Raw genomic sequence first — 20,478 nt, 5'->3', positions numbered from 1 at the left:
AGAATCGTAAAGTCCTGGATTCTAGACAAGTTCCTTGATGTTTCTAAATAATAGGGCTGTTGGGATATTCAATGAGTTGCAATGTACTTAACAGTGCTGGGCATGCACATGGAACTCGGGGTTTAAAGAGGTTCTCCCTGGGGACTTTCCCAGTGGTCCAGTGGCTAAGACTGTGCTTCCACTGCAAGGGGCACTCAGGTTTGACCCCTGGTCAGGGAAGTTATGCATGTCAAAAAAAACCCAACTCTGATGGGCCTGGAGCTCCATAGGGGGGAAATAAAGCGATGTAAAATACAATTAAAAAACTCTCCCCCATCTAAATAAGACATTGGGTCTCTTAGACTCTCCTTCCTTTATTTAAATAACAGACACTGGGTGGGGTGGACAGAGGAGTAAGCAAGAAGTCAGGCTTGCAAACTGCCAAGTGGTGAGAGGACTTACTAGGTAGGAGAAGCAGAAACAGAAATGAGTTGGAGAATCTGCACAGGCCCAGAGGTGGGTGCGCGGCCCGGGTACGATACGCAAGACAACCCTGGACTGCACAGCTGCGTGACCTCAGCTATATCACTTCTCATTTCATAATTGAACTTAACAGACTAAACTCAGAGGTCTCAACTTGGCCGCCAGTTTCAGTCTGCAAATAATTTTTATTCGGTGTTGAAAATATTTTTATTGGTTGCTAACATTTAAAAGGTAGCGACGGACAGTGAAGCCTGGTGTGCTGCAGTCCATGGGGTCGCAAAGAGTCGGACACGACTGAGCGACTGAACTGAACTGACTGAACATTTAAAAAATCAGAAGATCTCACGTAAAAATCCCTTCAAACGTAAAGCGATTCATCGGTTTCACTATTGCTTCAGAGCCCTTTCACAGCTGCCGCAAGGGGAAGCTCAGGAGTGGCTGTCCCCCTCGGATGGAGCTGACTCCAGGCCCCCATCGCTCTTTGCCCGGTCTGCAAATGTTTGACTCAAAGGAACCCTAGCAGGACCTGAGGCCTCCAACCAAGCAGGAATCCCCATAAGAATGAGCTCCTTACCTAGGAGGAACTCAACTACTTTAAAGGATTCCAACCTAAATATTAAAAACTTGTCCCTTCTTTATATGTTTACCCTATTTATGTTCTCCAGAACATCAGAGAATTCAGTCTGATGCCATCTTGCTATTATGTATCCTGCACCCCAGGCTTCCCTCACCTCCATGTCCCCAGACTCTGTGCAACCCTCATGGTACAGTTTGTGTTCTTGAAGGATCTTGTTACTGATGCTGAAGAAGCACTGGTTACCTTAACTAACAAATCCCGATGGTTTGAGTTTCTTTAACTATGTGTGTCAGCTGTTAAGTTTGACAAATAGAAGAAAATCACTCTAATGTCAGTCTTGCCCTAAAACCACTGATATAAGTTCAGAAAACATCAATAACTATATCCAGATTCATACACTTAAATGGGGGAAATATGTGTAACAGCGATGCTAAGACATGCCCTGATAAGTCAGGCTGTAGTAAACATAGTGAAAAAGTGAAAGTGTAGTCACTCAGTTGTATCCAACTCTTTGCAACCTCATGGACTGTAGCCCTCCAGGCTCCTCTGTCCATGGAATTCTCCAGGCAAGAATACTGGAGTGGGTAGCCTTCCCCTTCTCCAGGGCATCTTCCTGACCCAGGGATTGAACCCGAGTCTCCTGCCTTGCAGGCAGATGCAGGTTCTTTACCATCCAAGCCACCAGAGAAGCCTGGGAGCATACACAAGTGTACCAGAAAATCATGACGTTTATCTTGGCAGACAGTAATCAACCAATTGCTCTGACTGATTAATAAAACAGGCTGAACTGGACAGAACAAGTCACCAATTCTATTAAAATCCAGCTGCTTGAAACTTTCTTCAGAGAAAAGGGTGCTCAGAGCACTATAGTAAGACATACAGAAGTGAGGTGGTCGTTCTAAGGGAAATTCCAAGGTGGTTTTTCATTTTAGGAGGGGGGCCGTACATCTTGAACTCTTAAGTTCTCATAGTTTCCATGTTTCAGTCCTTTGATCGTTTGACAAATTGTTTGGCTGCTGAAACTTGCACAGCTTGCAGCTGCTCTAAGGAAATTAATTAGGTTAATCTGTCAGTGCCAAGAGAGGACAAGATCATTTTTACAATGTTTGATATGTTTCTATCATAAAGGACAGGAATCTAGTTTTTATCTGTTGAATAAAAGATGGCTATTTTCCTACCTTGTCACTTTTGTTACTTATATAATTTCTACAATCTATAAAGATCTTTGCAATGCCTTTATAGAGCAGCACTTTTCTCATACTATTCTCCATTAAAATATTTTCCTTTAAGAATAATGCTTGAAAAAAAAAGAATAATGCTTGGGTTCACTTATTTAAAAAGAAAAGCAGACATATTCATGGCTTATGAATTATGAAACTTTATATGATGTCTGTTTCTCAGCTGAAACAAATTATTAATAGACTTTTTCGCTAACTGACCTCAGAAACAGCCCAGTTCAAAGATACTTGCAACTGCTAACTGTACAGTATTACTCTTTACTGCAGCATAAAGTACTCTTTACCACTAGATGGAATTTGCACATTATGTTGCAAAAACCGAAACCAAAAACATCAGAATAGTGTTGATGCTTTACTAAACAGGATTTCAGTCACAACCGTCATTCGGATGGTTTTCATTTGTAATTTTGTTTTGGCTGTGCTGGGTCTTTGTTGCTGCATATGCTTTTCTCTTGCATTGCGAGAGCTTCTCACTGAGGAGGCTTCTCTTATCGTGGCGCACAGGCTCTAGGGTGTGTGGGCTTCAATAGTTGTAGCACATAGGTTCAGTAGTTATGGCTCCCTGGCTCTAGAATACAGGCTCCGGTTGTGGCACAGGTACTTGCTCTGTGGCACGTGGGATCTTCCCAGACCAGGGATCAAACCCATGTCTCCTGCATTGGCAGGTGGATTCTTTACCACTGAGCCACCAGGGAAGCCCCACTTGTAATATTTTTATACAAATGTAAAATTAAGGTTGCCAAACCATTTTATTAGTTTAATTTTTCTAATTTGTTTTTGTCCTCTTACAAAGATTTTAGGTTATAAAAATTTGCCATTTGTGGTATTCCCTTGAATAGTATTTTTTTTTTTTACTATATTGGAAGATGGTTTTAAATCTTATCTATGTTAAGACCCTTTAAGGGAGTGACAGAGCAGCTCTGGTGGCCAAGTGTCCTCTATGGTACCTGAGGAGTACAGGCTCTGTTCCTCCAAACACCACACCAGTGGTCAGACCCAGGCATCTCAGTGTTTCTCCAGGACTGACCCCCTCTGGGTTGGTGTGTGGGATACAGGCTGTTCACCCAACATGCAGCCACCATTCTGGATTCAAAGTTGCAGCTCCACTAGACTGGTGAGAGGGTTGTCAGTGTTTTGGCCGGAGGCCTACTTCCAGCAGCATGTTTGAATCCTTGCTCTGGGATGGACTGGCTGCAGCCCTCTCTCTTCACAGTCACTGGGGCACTGGACAAGTTGTGACTATGTTCCGGCAGAGGCATCACAGAAAGCTGCCACAGCAGGCTTTTTGGCTCTCAACTTTCACATTTGCGGGGCTTTGTTATTTCAACCATCATGATGTGGGCATCTATAAAGTCATGGCTATGCTATGAAACTGCTGACCTTTTAGACTTAACACCTTGAGAACTGATTGTACACCTCCTTGCCTCTGCTCTGTCATGCTCTTCAACTCACAATAAGAAGGCAATAACAGATAAAAGTCCATTGGTGAAACAAATCTCTTAATCACTTGATTTCTTTTTCAACCTGGTTATTTTGTAACTTTTAAAAACGTATTATTCATTTATTGGCAGCACTGGGTCTTTGTTGCTGTGATCAGGCTTTCTCTAGTTACACTGCATGAGCTTCTGATTCCAGTGGCTTCTCTTGTGGAGTGTGGGCTCAGCAGTGGCACATGGGCTTAGTTACTCAGGCATGTGGGATCTACCCGGACCAGGAATTGAACCTGTGTCCCCTGCTTTGGCAGGCAGATTATTAACCACTGGACCAAAACCTGGTGATTTTTTTTTTAAGTATCTCTTTTTGAAAAAAATTATTTGGCCACATCGGGTCTTAGTTGCAGAACACAGACTCTTCGTTGCCTCACACGGAATCTTTTGTTGTGGTGCGTGGACTCTCTAGTTATGGCACATGGGTTCAGCAACCATGGTGTGTGGGCTCAGTTGCCTGAGGTCTGTAGGGTCTTAGTTCCCCAATCAGGGATTGAACCCGTATCCCCTGCACTGCGAGGCAAATTCTTTACCACTGGACCATCATAGAGGTCCCCCTGCTTGTTTTTAGAATATAATCTTTGAAGAAAGATTTGAGAGCAATTGTAACCAAGAAATTGTCAGGCTGAGTTCCGTATGCAGGGGAGTTATTGGGGTATCTCTCAGCTTCTCTTAAGACTCACAGTATAATTAAAGGTTACATATGAGCCTTTGCCTTTTAATTTATCAAACTTTTAAAGGGAATTCAGCTTTATTATTCTCAGTATCTGATCAGACTTCAATACTTGTCCTAGGATGGTAGAGAAAGGGAAAGACTGTTAATTCAAGAGTAAAGACTTTGCAAAAAGTTAGGCAGTGTTTAGTTTCTGCAAACTTCCCAGCGCTGTTCAGTTGATACTAGTTACTGATAGTTACATGTCTGAGGGAAATTTTAAAATTAGAAATGATGATATTTCACATTACTGATTTCTAAATCCTAGGAAGAAGAGCCTGGAGATTTTCTGAATACTCTGAACATACAGAAGTTTCATGTAGGGAAGAGGTCCCTTTAGATATGTTTCAAAATGTTACAGATGCTAAACTAAGACTTAATCCTCAAATGTGTTTACTTGCCCTAAAATAATCTGTCCACAAATATAAAATTATAAGTAATAAATTGTTCCCTCACTGTGGGAATCTCTAATGTGAAGATGAATTCTATGACAAAGTCTTTTTTTAAAAAATTGCTGTATAATAAAAATTTATTGTACTCCAAAAAAAGACCCTTTTGGTATTAATTTGAAAATCTGCAGAAATCTTCTCATGTAACACTAAATTGTTGTTGCTTGAAAAACATTTTCACAAAGTTCTCACTTTTCTAAAATAGAAATTTCCAGAGGGATGATGAGAGTTTAATAGTAAAATACAACCTTGCTGTCATTTGCCAAGATTAATAAACTATTTAGGATTTAACTTTGATTATCTATATAAAATAGAAGAATGGTAAACGGTTAAATAGTCAGGGAGGGGGAGCTCCAAATTTGTACTTTGATTTTCCACTTAAAAGGGTAAAAAGGCTGAAATAGAACCACTTTTAAGACATTCCATTTTACATTTCTGCATATTGGAAACAACCTGATATTTTAGCATGCCTCCAAACAGAAAAGGATGAATAAAATCATCATTCATCCTCTGAATTGTCTTTATTTTCCCCTTGGATTTAAATTTAATCGAAAACCTCATAGCAAGACCAAAATACAAACTACTATTTTGTTAGAAATTGTCCTCTTGAAAGAAAAATTTAAAAAATTTATCTGAACGCTTTCCAGTTAAAAAGTAATTAATAATCATGGAGAAATAATCCAGTATTTAATTAGTTTGTAATATCTACAACCATCAAGAAGCACAAAAACGTATTTCAGCAGGAAAGACTTGGAAGATGGAGCACCAAGGATACTCTATCTGCCTCTAGACACTGGAAGTGCACTCTAAAGAAAGAGAAGGCTCCGGGAGCAGCACACTTAGTAAGCTGTGCAAATACACACCTCCAAGAAAGGCACTACAGGCATAACTTGGATGAACACCTTATCAAGACATTTTTCATATTAGAATAAGATCAGCTGACAAAGCATTAATTAAGGGACTTTCAAACATGGTCCTCTTTTGAGAAAAAGTATATACTCTGAGGGTCTTAGTCATTGGAATTCACTAAGTAAGGTAATATATGACATTTACTGGGAGGAGAAAATTGAGAAGAACAGAGAAGATACATACCATAACAGATTTTGAGGAAAAAAAACCAGCTTGTTATTACCAAAGCACCACATGTCTCCTTTGGCTAAATCTCAATCACTTAAAGAAGTTATGAGTTCATATTCTTCCGCTTCATGTTTTTGTCTCCACATTAAAAAAAAAAGTTTCTTGCTTCCTTGTTTAACATCTCTAGGATCCTTTTTAATTCATGAGAATTCTGAATGGATAGACATGATATTTAAGTCTGACGAGAGAAAGCAGCCAACTGAAGAAGATGACAAGTAGACACATACCAGTCACGGACATTATCTTCCTCCTTATAATGTTCATACGAGAGGTGGCAGCTGTACTTAACAGCACCATTCCCAGGGTAATGCACATATAAAACAGAGAAATGATGTACATTTCTGCTACATACTGAAAGAAATACGTGTCTTGAATATAATGTGTCTGTCCTGTGTGAGTTTTGCTTTCAGCAAACGGGGCTCCTCGTATATGAATCCACATTCGACCAGATGACATCAAGATTACAAAACACAGAGCTAAAACCGCCCAAAAATTTTTGCTAAAAATAAACGTCCTCTTCCATTTCAATACATACACAAGTCCACCGATGAGAGCCACAGATATCCCTAACTTGAAGGGATAGTGAAAATGTATAGGCTGTCTGGTTGTGAAATTGCCCATCCATCTCCCAGTTCTGTCGTCTACCCATGTGAACATATGCTGCGCAGAGATATCCCTTACTTGGAAATTATAAATGTCATCTGCTGTGAATTCACTTTTAGCAGGAAGATGGAGGACAACTGGACCTCCCTTCACCTGGAGTGTTTTAAAGACCTCAGGGCTTTCATCAAAATCCAGCATAGCAAAAAATACCTTGTTGCTGAATGCACTGGAGAATTGCCAGGAACCTGCCAAGACCTGAAATTCTTCAACAGCAAGTTTGCACGGTGCACATGATCTAAACCTCTGGAGAGCAGTAAACATTGCAATAACGGAATAGTTTCTGGGCTTTTCTAATACAAAATGGTTGAACGCGGCAGTATTCATTCTCATCACTCTGTCTCTCTTAGTCCAGTCCATCAGCTGTCTGACCTTTTCTTCTAACACCTTCTGTCCCTGGTCAGGATGTGCCGAAGCCTCAGGAGTCATGAACATCAAGGCCACCACAGTCAGAGATACGTGCCGAAGCCACCAGCATTCTTCCATATTTGTTTACTTCTTCTGGTTACGTTTCCAAATATCTATGCCAAAATCCGATCATTTTTTCTAACAATTTGTCCAGGGATTTATATTTTTCTGTCTTCGTTAATCCTAGCATAAAGAGCTATATCACAAATTTCCATGCATGTCTGGCTTGTGAGCCATGTATTAGAGTTTAGAAAATATTCTGTGGAAAAAAAATTTTGTGATTAAAGAAGTCTTGGAGATGTTTCCAACCTCAGTCTCTCTGCAGAGTTCCAGACTCACATTTCTGTCGGCTAGACTGCAGTACGGGATCCACGACAATCACCTCAAACTACTCAAAAACCAACCTCATCATCCCCTTGCCTACCAAGTCCTAGGTTCTCTAACCTCTCTTCTCTCTGTGACGCGCTCCCCTCCACCCGCCCCCCACCCCCCAACACTCACTGCTGTTTTAAAACTGAGGAGTCCTGTTGGACTCCTCTTGTCCTCCATCTATCAAACCTGAACTTAGCCTCTGAAGCAGACGGCCTGAGTTTGGATCCAGGCTCTACCACTTAGTCATGTGACCCTGGGCACAGGGTTCCTCACTTTTCTGAGCCTGTTTTCTCGCCGGTAAGACGGTGGTGGTCAGAGCATCCACCTCCTAGGATCTTTCTCCGCAGCCCTCCGAAGAGCAGCTGGCCGGCAAGCTGAGGCTGGCATCCCTGCCACCCTCTTGCCCAGCGCCACCACTAGAGGCAGTGTGGAGTCGTAACTGAGAGAAGATAGACCTAGGGACCAAACTTTTCCATCCTCGCCAGGCTCTTTAGTTGCTGGCGAAAATGGGGGTCATGCCTGCCTCACCTATTAGTTATGTACATTAACGATCAACATTTTCCAATACCTAAAACGGTCCTGGCACGGTTGAATTTTTTCCCCCCTTCTCCTTTTTAAAGAAATGGTCGAATTGTTTGCATTACTACTTCCAAAACCTCAGTGACCTCTCCCAGGGACGTGCTCTCTCCAAATACGATGATCATTCCTTTTATGACGTCAAGCAGATGATGAAATTGTTGGGAAATATAGGATCAAAAGAAGGTGCGTAAACAGTGTTAAATATATACACATTCTGGAAGGATACTTACTGGGGAGTGAGCCTGAGGATGACTTTGGTATCTTTTTTTTTTTTTTTTGCTATGTTGGTGGGTGACCTTTATCAAAATAAAAATGGTTGTCAACGAAGTGAGGGCCGTATCCTGACGCCCTCCTCCTCCTCGCTGCACCACCCGCAGCACCAGCTCAGCCGCCGGCCCTTTCCTACCTGGAAGGCCTCTGGGCCCCCAAAGCCGCCGCCGCCGCCCGGCGGTGGCCAAACTAAACAGGCGGGCGGAGGTGAACGGCGCGCCGAGAGCGGGGTGCCTAGCAACTGGGATGCCTGGCAACCGGGGGCGCTTAACAGAGGAGCTGGCCGAGGGAGGCGGAAGTGCGAGCGCGGAAGGAGGTGAGAGGACGAGGGGACCGGGCTGGCGGAGGCGGGGTGCTTACACCCAGGGCCGATCTCCCTCCCGCTCCTTTCTTCGTGCCGGGGTAGTAATATAAACTAAAGATGACTATCCTGGGAGAGGACGGGAGGGGCTGGGCTGGGAACCAGACAAAGCCCGGCTCCTCCCAGTGGGGATCCCTCACTGCCCCCCTCTCCTCCTCCTCCTCCAGTAGAGGGCGGAGAGAGGGAACGTGACGGCCAGGTGGGGAGGGGACCAGCGCCCCCACCCCCAATTCCCTAGAGCCAACTTGTAGCCCCCGGCAAGACTAGCCTGTCTTTTCCAAACGGAGAACAGGGCTCCTTCTCTTCGATCCCTCCGGATCTTGTCCCAAAGCTAGGGCAGGGAAAGAAAAGAAAACCCACAGGACTTTAGTTGCTGCAAGTAGGGATGGAAATTGGATTAAGGTCTATTTTTCCTGCTACCCAGGGCTTCCCTGGGCTTCCCCGGGTGGCTCAGACGGTAAAGAATCCGCCTGCAGTGCAGGAGACCCGGGTTCGGCGCCTGGGTGGGGAAGATCCCCTGGAGAGGGAATGGCTACCCACTCCAGTATCTTTGTCTGGAGAATTCCATGGACAGAACCTCCTGGCGGGCTACAGTCCATGGGGTCGCAAAGAGTCGGACATGACTGACAGACTAACACTAGGGCTTCCCTGGTGGTTCAGCCCTAAAGAATCAGCCTTCCAGTGCAGGAGAGGCAAGTTCAATTCCTGGGTCGGGAAGATCCCCTGGAGAAGGAAATGGCAACCCACTCCAGTATTCTTGTCTGGGAAACCCCATGGACAGAGGGCTACAGTCCACGGGGTTGCAAAGAGTCGGACCAGACTTAGCGACTAAACAGCAACAATTCCTGCTAAACAACAACGATTCCTGCTACCCACCCACTCTGCCAGCCCTACTAAGCACCTGGTCTAACACACACACCCAGAGGGACCCCATTATCCCCTTTCACCTGATCCAGGGTGAAGGTGCCACAGTAAGGGAAGGGTGCCACAGTTTGTGTCTGTGGATAGTCGGGTGGGAGGAAACTTAGTTAATGCCTCAAACAGTTGAATGTAGGGAGAGCTGTTCCCAAGCAGGCTTCCAGAAGGAAGGGAATTGAAGCAAAGTGGACAGGAGCATGTCCTTTAGAGGGGCTGCAGTCCAGGTGAGGCTCTCCTGCGTGGTCTCCTGCCACCTGTTTGCCCCCTCCTGCAGAGTTAGGTGTCCTGGAACAGGCCTGGGGGCCTGACCCTTCAGGACCTGCACCATGGCCACGCTGAGTGTCAAGCCCAGTCCACGCTTCCGGTTGCCGGACTGGCAGACCAACAGCTACCTGTTGTCCACCAACGCCGAGCGCCAGCGAGATGCCTCACACCAGATCCGCCAGGAGGCCCGGGTCCTCCGCAACGAGACCAACAACCAGGTTGGGGGTCCAGAGTCCAGCTGGGTGGTGAAGGGATAGCTCCCAGCCCCCGACAGCCTCTTTATCTGTGTCTGTCTCTTCCAGACCATTTGGGATGAACATGACAATAGGACGCGGCTGGCAGAGAGGATCGATACTGTCAGCCGATGGAAGGAGATGCTGGACAAGTGTCTGACGGATTTAGATGCTGAGATTGACGCCCTGGCACAGGCAGGGAGCCAGGGCAGGGTGCCAGGAGATCCTGCTCAAGGACGACCTCCTCTCCTTCCCCTCTTTTGGGTCTGGGTATTTGGTGGCTTGTCCATCTGAGTCACTCACTGTCCCCTTGGCTAAAGTGGTGATGAGAGCTGCTTCCCAGTAGGATGGCCCCACCAGCCCCCTGTGCCCTCTCTCTTCTAGATGAAAGAGTCAGCGGAGCAAAACCTGCAGGCCAAGAACCTACCTCTGGATGTGGCAATTGAATGCCTGACCCTGCGGGAGAGTCGGCGTGACATTGATGTGGTGAAGGACCCTGTGGAGGAGGAGCTGCACAAAGAGGTGGAGGTCATTGAGGCCACCAAGAAGGCCTTGCAACAGAAGATCAGCCAGGCCTTTGAGAAGCTCTTGTAAGAGAAAGACACGGCATTCTCATGTTCCCCTGCCTTGGGAGGCTGTGTTTTCAACCCAGAACCTGTGTATCATGGGTAACTAGTCACTGCTTCTCAGGCTGCCTTCTGCCCCCTCTGTGCCCATGGCAGAAACCACTCACTCGCTGATCGTAGCACTTTTTGCACCGCTTGGACATGGTCTCAGAATACTTCTCGTGACACTGCTCTCAGCAGTCGTTATCTATTGATTGGAAACATGAGGGATGAGTGCATTTGCCATCATCCCTGACTTTCTGGGCACGTGAGCCATGTGGATGTAGCTATTTGAGTGTGCCCTGTGGGTGTGTACAAGCATTTGGGTGCCCTAATTTTGTCTGTAGGGGGCTCATCCAGCTGTGCCCATCTTTGTCTCAACTGCAGCAGCAGCTCCTCTGTCAGCTCAGCTTTCCCATCCCTCCCTGTCCCTTCAGTACCAGGGTGGGGGACTGTGTTCCGGGGCTGCTTTGGAGGGATGGTTCACTGATCCAGTCTCTTCCGCCGCCCCAGCCTCCTGCAGGAAGCCCGACAGCGGCTCAACTCTGACCATCGTGGCAAAATGGAGACACTGGACATTGACAGAGGCTGCCTCTCTCTCAACCTCACGTCCCCGAACATCTCTCTGAAGATCAATCCCACACGTGTGCCCAATGGGTAAGAAGGACATTTCACTCCCTCTCCCTCCCTCCCCGCAGAGGCCATGCTCTTACTATTTCCTGCCGCCTGCAGCTCCACCTCACTCCAGCAGTGGGATGACTTGAGTCGGTTCAACAAGGACCATGGAGAGGCTGAGATGAAAAAGGCCATTGAGCTGAGGGAGGCCATCGCCCTCACTATTGCTGAGGTGAGTCCCCCACCACCACCTCCTCGATCCTCCATGGCTAAGAGCTGGCCCCAGCGGGCACTCACACACCCTTGTCTTATGGTCTCTGTCTTATGGCATCCCTCCCTGCACCTGAGCGACACCCTCAGGTGGCCAGAGCTTATTCCCTCCCTTTGCCCTGCCTACTTCCTGTTCTCAGACCAACAACGAGCTGGAAGCCCAGAGGGTTGCCACGGAATTCGCCTTCAGGAAGCGGCTGCGGGAGATGGAGAAACTGTACAGTGAGCTCAAGTGGCAAGAGAAGAATGTGAGCCTTCTCCACGTGGTCTCCTGGGGCATGGACTTCCGGCTGTGAGATGAGCCCTGCCAGGAAGCCCTGGACTGGGTAACCAGTGGAGACTGGGCGCTCTGTCCCCGCAGACCTTGGAGGAGATTGCCGAGCTGCATGAGGACATCCGGCACCTGGAGGAGGACCTGCGCAGAAAGTTACAGAACCTGAAGCTGTGCCACACACGGCTAGAGGCCAGGACCTACCGGCCCAACGTGGAACTCTGCAGGGACCAGGTGCGAGGGCACCCCAGCGGGGCACAGGCCCCCTGCTAAGGTTCCTCAGGATGACTCACTTTCTGGTGGGGCAGGGGTGCTGGCGCAGGGCAACCACCCCCCAGGCCTGTGGGCAGAAGACTAGTATGGCTGACCTGGGATTCCCAACCTGCCCCTCTGCCTCCAGGCACAGTACGGCCTCACCGACGAGGTTCACCAGTTAGAGGCAACCATTGCCGCCCTGAAGCAGAAGCTGGCTCAGGCACAGTAGGTCTAGGGAGCGGGCAGGAGGGGCGGGGAGATACCTCCCACCACTGGGGTCCCTGGCTGCCTGCGGGCTTCCCTGCTGGCTTCCTGGCTCAAGGCTGGTGAGCTCAGTCAGCCCTGAGTTCTCAGTCTCATGCTGGGGGCAGTGGGCTGTTAATGCCTGCTCCCCAGGGACGCTCTGGATGCCCTGTACAAGCATCTGGCCCGGCTGCAGGCTGACATCGCCTGCAAGGCCAACTCCATGCTGTTGGACACCAAGTGCATGGACACCCGTCGGAAGCTGACCGTGCCTGCGGAGAAGTTTGTGCCTGAGGTGGACACCTTCACCCGCACCACAAACCGCACCCTGAGTCCACTCAAGACCTGCCAGCTGGAGCTGGCCTAGGCAGGGGGCTGAGGGAGGAGAGGAAGGCTGGTTGAAAATGGAAGGGATGGGGGGAGCGGAGAGAACGAATCTAATAAAGGTCGGGATTCTCAGTCCAGAGGGTTCTCTGCTCCCCCTGCATGTAGCCAGCGGGAGAGAGGGCTCTTGACCCTCCTGTGTGTGGAGGTGCAAAGATGGGAAACACCATCTCTAAAGCCAGCACCCTTGGACTCCAGCGGTGTGACCTCTAACCAGCTCTGCCCCCTCTTCATACCTAGAGGAGGCCCAGAGCGGGCTAGGGTGATGGGGAGGGCTTGGAGGTGGGCACCCAGGCCTGAATAGGGGCCACCCTATGGTTGGACAGCTGGCCAACCGTGCAGGGGAGGGGGGACAGTGACCCAAAGGTCTGGCTCATTGCCCAGCTCTCCAGGGCCCTTCAGTGGCCGACCAGCCGGCTAGGACCCCCTTTACAACTCTGGGGAAAAGTGAAAGTGTCAGTTGCTCAGTCGGGTCCGACTCTTTGCAACCACATGAATTGTAGTCCACCAGGCTCCTCTGTTAAGTTGTTCCCCGTAAGCACCTTCTCTGGAGAAGGGAATGGCAATCCACTTCAGTATTCTTGCCTGGAGAATCCCTTGGACAAAGGAGCCTGGTGGGCTACAGTTCATGGGGTCGCAAAGAATCGGACACGACTGAGCGACTAACACACACATACACACACACACTACTCTGTCCATGGAATTCACACACACACACACACACACACACACACACACACACACCTCTGTCCATAGAATTCTCCAGGCAAGGATACTGGCGCAAGCACACACACACACACACACACACACACACACACACACACCTCTGTCCATAGAATTCTCCAGGCGCACGCACACACACACACACACACACACACCTCTGTCCATAGAATTCTCCAGGCGCACACACACACACACACACACACACACACACACACCTCTGTCCATAGAATTCTCCAGGCAAGGATACTGGCGTGGGTTGCCGTTTCCTTCTCCAGAGGATCTTCCCGATCAGATGGTAAAGAATGCAGGTGGATTCTTTACCATCCGAGGCACCAGGAAAGCCCTTACAAGTCGCGGAAATGCGGGCTAAAGACATAGACCGGACCCTATCTGACCAGGGGACCGCCCCTGGTCTCTCGCCGGGGGCTCTGCGACTCCGGGCCGCGGGGCGGCGCTGTGGGGCCTGAGACGCCGCTCAGTGGGGGCGCGCGCCCGCCACGCCGGAAGTGGCGGCGAGTCCGCGCGGATGGCGGCGGCGGCAGCGATGACGGCGGCGGGCTGCGGAGGGGCTGGGGCGGCACGCTCCCTCTCCCGCTTCCGAGGCTGCCTGGCAGGCGCGCTGCTCGGGGACTGCGTGGGCGCCGTCTACGAGGCGCGCGACACCGTCGACCTGACGTCAGTCCTGCGTCAGGTCCAGGATTTGGAGCCGGACCCCGGCTCTCCCGGGAGCGCGCGGACAGGTGGGCGGGGTCGGGCGCCGTGGGCACCCGGGGCTCGGCGAGGGACGCGGGCAGGGAGGGGACCGCTGCCGGAGGAGCCCGGTCTGCACGACGCGGGGATACCTCGGACTCGGCGTGTCCAGGATCCGAGCCCCGTGTTCACATATCTCGCCCCGAACGTTCGCCGTCTCGGGGCACGCCACGCCTAGATTGCGCCTACTCCAGTACTTAACACCTCTGGCCAGTTTCACCCGTTTTACCCCGGTCTCTCAGAACACTGCGCCACCAGCCCATCTCCACGCAGCTGGAGCGCACTTCTGAGAACAGATCTTATGGAGGCCTCCCCGGGCCTGAATCTCTGCAGTAGTTGTCCATTACCCTTAGGACAGAGCCATACTCCTTAAAGTACCCTACTTGGCCTGCCCTCGCCTGCGGTTCCAGTTCCATCTTCTAGCACCCTTGGCTTTGCTTTCTGTGCTGCGCTTCCTGGCACTTCGTGCCTCCTCTAGCTCCTTTGCATGTATTGCGGTCCCTTTGCCTGTAAAACTCTATTCCCTCAGCCTCTCTCTCCCCTGTGCGGTCAACTCATCACTCAGAACTCAGTGCAGTGTCACGGCTGAGGAGGATTCTTCTGGGAGATCACGTAGAATAGTAAGAAAAAGGAGCCACACCCAGAAACCTGGAGAAAGAAAAGGAGTTAGAGAAGGAAAAAGTTTATTGGAGGAGAAGCAGGGGAGGTGTGTAACAATAAACTCAGGAATTTCAAGATGAAGACACTGGTTACTGATGTGAGGCCACAGAGAAGTTAAGTAGGGGGGAGTCTAGATTTAGGAAAGCTTTGTCAGTAGAAGGTTGAACCCTGGAAGCTATATTTCAGTGGGTTCCGGAGGGAATGAAAAGGAACTCAAGACTCAGTTCCTCTCCTGATTCAGATCTGCGTTCTTTTGGGTGGGCTTCAGCCAGGCAGACCCTTCCCATGGGGTAGCCCTCAGCAGCTCCTAGCTCAGCATCTCCAGCAGAGGAAGTTTCTCTTTACAGAAGCCCCAGCAGAAGTCTCTGATGGTCTCACTGGCCTGGCTTAGGTCACCCATTCATCCCTGAACCAGGGCACGGGATGTGCTTTTGGCTGGGCTGGAGGTGGCATTGGCTCCATCTTTGATCATCTAGGCTGGGAGTGGGAGAGACGTGGTTCCCTGGGGGGAAACTGGGTGCCAGGGACCAGTTGAATGGAGACTGGGTTCTGCTGCATCACAGAAGGAGAAGCTGAAGAGACAAAGGCAAGGCAAGGTCCCCTGGGAATTAGGCTGGGGCTAGACTGCAGGAGAGACTCAGTCCCTCTGAGGGGAGACTAGAGCGTGTGGCTGCGGGTAGGAGACTGTAGGCCTCTCTTGCTGGTAAAGTAGAGAGTGGGGGCCTCCTGAGAGTGAAAGGTAAAGAGAGGGCAGGGTTGGGGCTTGGGATACACAGAGCAGGGTGGGGCCGGGGGCTGAGGGCAGATGTCAGATGTGAGGAATAAGAAGGGGTTCATTAGGGAGTGTGCTTTGCTCTCTACAGCTGTGTCTTCTTTGGATAAAAGCAAGTCCTTGTCCCTAACTGGCTTATAGCCTGAGAAGCTACCAAAACCAGTGATGTGTGTTACAAGTGCCAGGGCAGAAGACCCGGGCACCTAGAGGAAGGAGAGGAGGTGGGTGGAGGGAGACGAGCAGCCCCAGGTGGGAAGGATGTGACCCAGGCTTCAGGATTGGTTCTGAAGAGGTGGAGGGGAACAGTGGGACATAAGATGGATAAGGAAGGAAGGGCTTCAAATGGCCATGGCAGTGAATTTGGACCTCATCCTGAAGGTGAGAGCCAGCCATCTGAGCAGGAGAGTGTGATGACGAAAGTGATGCTCTACTCTTAGGAAGAATTTTCTGGCAGCACATATAGGCCAGGTTGGAGGGTGGGGAAGACACCGGAGATCTGAAATCAGCAGGACATGTGACTAATTCAGCGTACGGAACTGTCGAAAATCCCATGGCTGAGAGCCTGGGAAACTGGATGGGAGTGAGAGGCTGGCTTGAGGCCTTCTGGAAGTAGTAGATAAAAAGCGTGAGCAGGAGGCCGCAGCCGCCACCCTCGAGCCCTGCAGTTCCATGTCTGCCCCCTGCCCTCCCTGCAGAAGCACTGTGCTACACGGACGACACAGCCATGGCCAGGGCGCTGGTGCAGTCCCTGCTGGCCAAGGAGGCCTTCGACGAGGTGGACATGGCTCACAGGTGAGGCCAAGCGGGTGGGCGGGGTTACTGCACCCCTTGACCAGCGCAGCGATGTCCGTGCATGCCAGGACACCCTCCCCCAGACCCCGCAGCAGGACACTGTCCTTTGGGCCGCTGCAGCTTCCCAAACTAGAAGTGACAGCTCCAGGATTCCTCTTTTCCCAAACCAGCCAGGTTTCTTCTCTCCCAGCCATGGCAGGCATCTCTTAAATTGTGATCCTGTGGCCTCGCCCCTAGGTTTGCTCAGGAGTACAAGAAGGACCCTGACCGGGGTTACGGTGCTGGAGTGATCACCGTCTTCAGGAAACTCCTAAGCCCCAGATGCCGGGATGTCTTTGAGCCTGCACGCGCCCAGTTCAATGGCAAAGGCTCCTACGGCAACGGGGGTGCCATGCGGGTGGCCGGCATCTCCCTGGCCTATAGCAGCGTGCAGGATGTGCAGAAGGTATGGTCCGGGTGGGCTGGCCTCGGCCCTCTCGTCCCTCCCGCACGCCGGGGGTAACCACACCCTCCCGCACGCCGGGGTAACCACATCCTCCCGCACGCCGGGTAACCACATCCTCCCGCACGCCGGGTAACCGCACCCTCCCGCGCGCCGGGTAACCGCACCCTCTCGCGCGCCGGGTAACCGCACCCTCCCGCGCCGGGTAACCGCACCCTCCCGCGCGCCGGGTAACCGCATCCTCCCGCACGCCGGGTAACCACACCCTCCCGCACGCCGGGTAACCGCAGGCCTTCGCCTCCCTTGTCTTTGCCCTAGTTCGCCCGGCTCTCGGCCCAGCTGACACACGCCTCCTCCCTGGGTTACAATGGTGCCATCCTGCAGGCCCTGGCTGTGCACCTGGCCTTGCAGGGCGAGTCGTCCAGTGAGCACTTCCTCGAGCAGCTCCTTGGCCACATGGAAGAGCTGGAGAGTGATGCCCAGTCCGTGCTGGATGCCAGGGAGTAAGTAGGCGGGCGGGGGGGCGCATCTGTTGTTCGTGTGTATGCTGGTGGGGTGGCATTGTCTCAAGCGGAAACCTTTGTAAAATATGTATTTATTAAATATGTATTAGTACTTATTTAATACATATTACTACTTATTTTATACATATTTAATGAATACAAATGTTTCTATTACCGTCCATGGGATTCTCCAGGCAAGAATACTGGAGTGGGTTGCCATTTTCTTCTCCAGGGGATCTTCCCGACCCAGGGATCAAACCCAGGTCTCCCGCATTGCAGGCAGACACTTTAACCTCTGAGCCACCAGGGAAGCCCACTTAATAATATTAAGTATTATTAATTTGAATGTTAATGTTAATAATATTACACACGCCAGGTCTTAGTGGCGGCATGAGGGATCTTCGATCTTCCTTGCGGCGTGCGGGATCTTTAGTTGCAGCGTCTGAACTCTTAGTTAACGGCATGTGGGATCTAGTTCCCTGATCAAGGATTGAACCCAGGCCCCCTGCACTGGGAGTGTGGAGTCTTAGCCGCTGGACCACCTGGGAAGTCTCTGAAACCTTCCTTCTTTAATTGCAGGTCCTAAGGAGGGGTGGGAAGAGCCCTGTGCGTAGGCTGTACTTCAGGGCTCTCTGGGTCCCAGAGAACAAACCAGCCAGCTCACACCCAGCCCTTCCCACTTCTTGCCCTGGCACCTGTGCCTGGGTATCAGCCTGACCACATCCCTGCCCCACCCTTCCCCACCTGCCGTCTCCACCCTGCTGGCTCCGACCTCCCTGCAATCTCGCCCCCATCCACAGGTTGGGCATGGAGGAGCGTCCGTACTCCAGCCGACTGAAGAAGATCGGGGAGCTTCTAGAGCAGGACTCAGTGACCAGAGAGGAGGTGGTGTCCGAGCTAGGTGGGTAGCCCCCTGCCCCCCACCCGTCATCCTTCAGGGTTAGTCTTGAGCTCTTAGATGGGACGGGAGGGGTGCCTGCAGTTACTCCTCCACCATCGCACTTCTGGGGCTGCCATAACAGGAGCACCATTCTCTGGAGGCTCCTTGGCAGGCTGGGCACAGAGCCTTCTTCTCTAGGGCAACAGTGCCCTCAACCTGCAACACCCAGAAACGGCTGCTGGCCGTTAGTTGTTTTACGGCTGATGGTGATAACTGCTGTTTATTCATACAGCATTTTTCCGTGTTTTGGGCACTCTGCAGAGTGCTTTACCTCTAGGATTTCATTTCACCCTCACACACCAGCCCTGCAAAAGTTCCTAACTTTATTTCCTCTCTGCACATGGAGCTAAAGCCAAGATACAGGAATCACACAGGCAACAGGTGGGCAAGCCGAGATTTAAACCCAGGCTGTGATCTTAATCCCAGCCTAACTTGAAGCCTAGAGAGTTGACTTGTGACAAGTGTCAGGAAACTTGGGGACACCATGGGGCCTGGGAATAGGGGTCAAGTTCCCATATTGTGGTCTCCCCACAGGAAATGGCATTGCTGCCTTTGAATCTGTGCCCACCGCCATCTATTGCTTCCTGCGCTGCATGGAGCCCGACCCCGAGATCCCCTCTACCTTCAACAGCCTCCAAAGGACTCTCGTCTATTCCATCTCGCTCGGTGGGGACACGGACACCATTGCCACCATGGCCGGGGCCATTGCTGGCGCCTACTATGGGATGGAACAGGTGCCAGAGAGCTGGCAGCAAAGCTGTGAAGGCTATGAGGAGACTGACGTCCTGGCCCAGAGCCTGCACCGGGTCTTCCAGAAGAGTCTTTGAGGGCCTCAGCCGCTAAGGGCCTGCCTTACGCAGCAGGACCAGCTACAACTTGCATTGGAAACCCTGGGCATCCTCAGGCTCGGCTCCCTGCTTCGGTCTTCCTGCCGCGTGGGCAGAGTGCACCTTGGAGCCAGCGTCTAGTCTGGGGAGGAACAGGTGCCTTCTGGTGCTGGGTTCCTGCCTTCTGCAGAGCCTCGGTGCTCCTGGCTCCTCAGTCAGACATGAGGGACCAGAGCAGGTTTTATTTTGGAGCAGTATTTGTGGCGTTTTCCTTGATTATCTAGGACATGGGATTTGGGGAGGTGGAAATGATCTGCGGCATCATTTCTCCTTGTTGGGATTTAGCCAGTTTGCCTGAAGCCTGTCTTTGGGCCCCGAGTGCTCAGTTTATGTGGATCAGGAGGTGGGCACGTGGATCTGGCCATTCGAGATGCACACCTGGCCCTTGGCCGTCGTGGGTCTTGTGAACAGCTTCCAGAGAAAATCGCAGAGCAATAAACAGTTTTGGTAAGTCCCACCACTGTTTCTTGTGTTTCTCCTCCACATGGATGGATTCTTCCCCTCACCTTGACCTTCTGCGCCTAGCACCTCTCTATCTGAGCCTCACTCGTAGGAGCCAGGGACCCACCTGCTGGGTGGTGGAGGCAGATTCCTCCAGTTGTCCATCCAGGAAGAGAGCAGGCGTAGTTTGGTGCTTTTTCCTGTTGGAGATCCCTCAGAGTTGCCCAGGCAGTGGGCAGGAAGAAGTCAGATATTACTGCTCTTAGAGAACCTGACGACTTAATAGGTTGCCCCCCAGATAGGACCCAGGCCCTGCTGGGCCAGGAACCAGAACCCTGTGGGAGGGTGTGAAGCGAACTTTGGGTCACCAGATTGCTGACCTTTAGGGAGGGCAGGCCTCACTCTGCATCTTGGGCCTCCGTCAAGGGCCTTGGCCTGCCAGGAAGTTCTACACACCATCTATTTTGAAGAAAGGAAAATGGTAATAGAGAGGGCACCCCCCCTTAAACTTGAGGGCTCTTCCAGCCTCGGTGGAGATCTGTGCCCAGCCCTGCAGCTAGCCTGAGGTTTTAGGATTGTTGGGCAGGTCTGCTTTCAGTCGGGACGGGGTTCCTCCAGGATTTTTCAGGGCCTGGACTGGCCTCAGGTCTGCGGTCCAGATCCCCAGTGTGTGGCAGGCTGTGGGGCATGTGCTTTCTCCCAGGACTGCTCCCCAAGCCCTGCCTTCCGCCTTGGGCCTGGCACCAGCCTCGTCCACAGGAGCAGAGATCCCTGATTTCATTCATAATGTGTATCAGA

At 50.9% G+C, this 20,478-nt stretch overlaps 3 protein-coding genes across 3 annotated transcripts in view; all 3 read left to right on the top strand.

Annotated features, from left to right (window-relative positions):
* The window catches only part of AGO3 (argonaute RISC catalytic component 3), a 136,174-nt gene extending 131,269 nt beyond the window's left edge, over nucleotides 1-4,905 (top strand). Inside the window, exon 18 of the mRNA XM_027537844.1 lies at nucleotides 4,745-4,905. Coding sequence (XP_027393645.1) covers nucleotides 4,745-4,816 — 72 coding nt within the window. The 3' untranslated portion in view covers nucleotides 4,817-4,905. The remainder of the gene's footprint in view (nucleotides 1-4,744) is intronic.
* A 3,490-nt stretch (nucleotides 4,906-8,395) lies between these two features.
* On the top strand, nucleotides 8,396-12,850 carry TEKT2 (tektin 2). The gene is made up of 10 exons (XM_027537847.1): nucleotides 8,396-8,667; nucleotides 9,905-10,112; nucleotides 10,197-10,322; nucleotides 10,512-10,717; nucleotides 11,246-11,389; nucleotides 11,465-11,579; nucleotides 11,758-11,865; nucleotides 11,979-12,122; nucleotides 12,289-12,368; nucleotides 12,540-12,850. The coding sequence occupies exons 2-10, from the start codon at nucleotides 9,957-9,959 to the stop codon at nucleotides 12,751-12,753; spliced, it is 1,293 nt and encodes a 430-aa protein (XP_027393648.1). The 5' UTR covers nucleotides 8,396-8,667; nucleotides 9,905-9,956; the 3' UTR covers nucleotides 12,754-12,850.
* Nucleotides 12,851-13,986: 1,136 nt separating this feature from the next.
* On the top strand, nucleotides 13,987-19,696 carry ADPRHL2 (ADP-ribosylhydrolase like 2). Its single transcript, XM_027537840.1, has 6 exons — nucleotides 13,987-14,233; nucleotides 16,371-16,467; nucleotides 16,705-16,912; nucleotides 17,228-17,412; nucleotides 18,213-18,313; nucleotides 18,887-19,696. Exons 1-6 carry the CDS (start codon nucleotides 14,020-14,022, stop codon nucleotides 19,177-19,179), a joined length of 1,098 nt encoding a protein of 365 aa, XP_027393641.1. The 5' UTR covers nucleotides 13,987-14,019; the 3' UTR covers nucleotides 19,180-19,696.
* The last annotated feature ends 782 nt before the right edge of the window (nucleotides 19,697-20,478 follow it).

This window comes from Bos indicus x Bos taurus, chromosome 3, assembly GCF_003369695.1.
Source record: "Bos indicus x Bos taurus breed Angus x Brahman F1 hybrid chromosome 3, Bos_hybrid_MaternalHap_v2.0, whole genome shotgun sequence".
In the NCBI taxonomy this organism is placed as follows: Eukaryota; Metazoa; Chordata; class Mammalia; order Artiodactyla; family Bovidae; genus Bos; species Bos indicus x Bos taurus.
The sequence above is the reverse complement of the archived record's forward strand: the minus strand, read 5'-3'. Positions and strand labels throughout refer to the sequence as shown.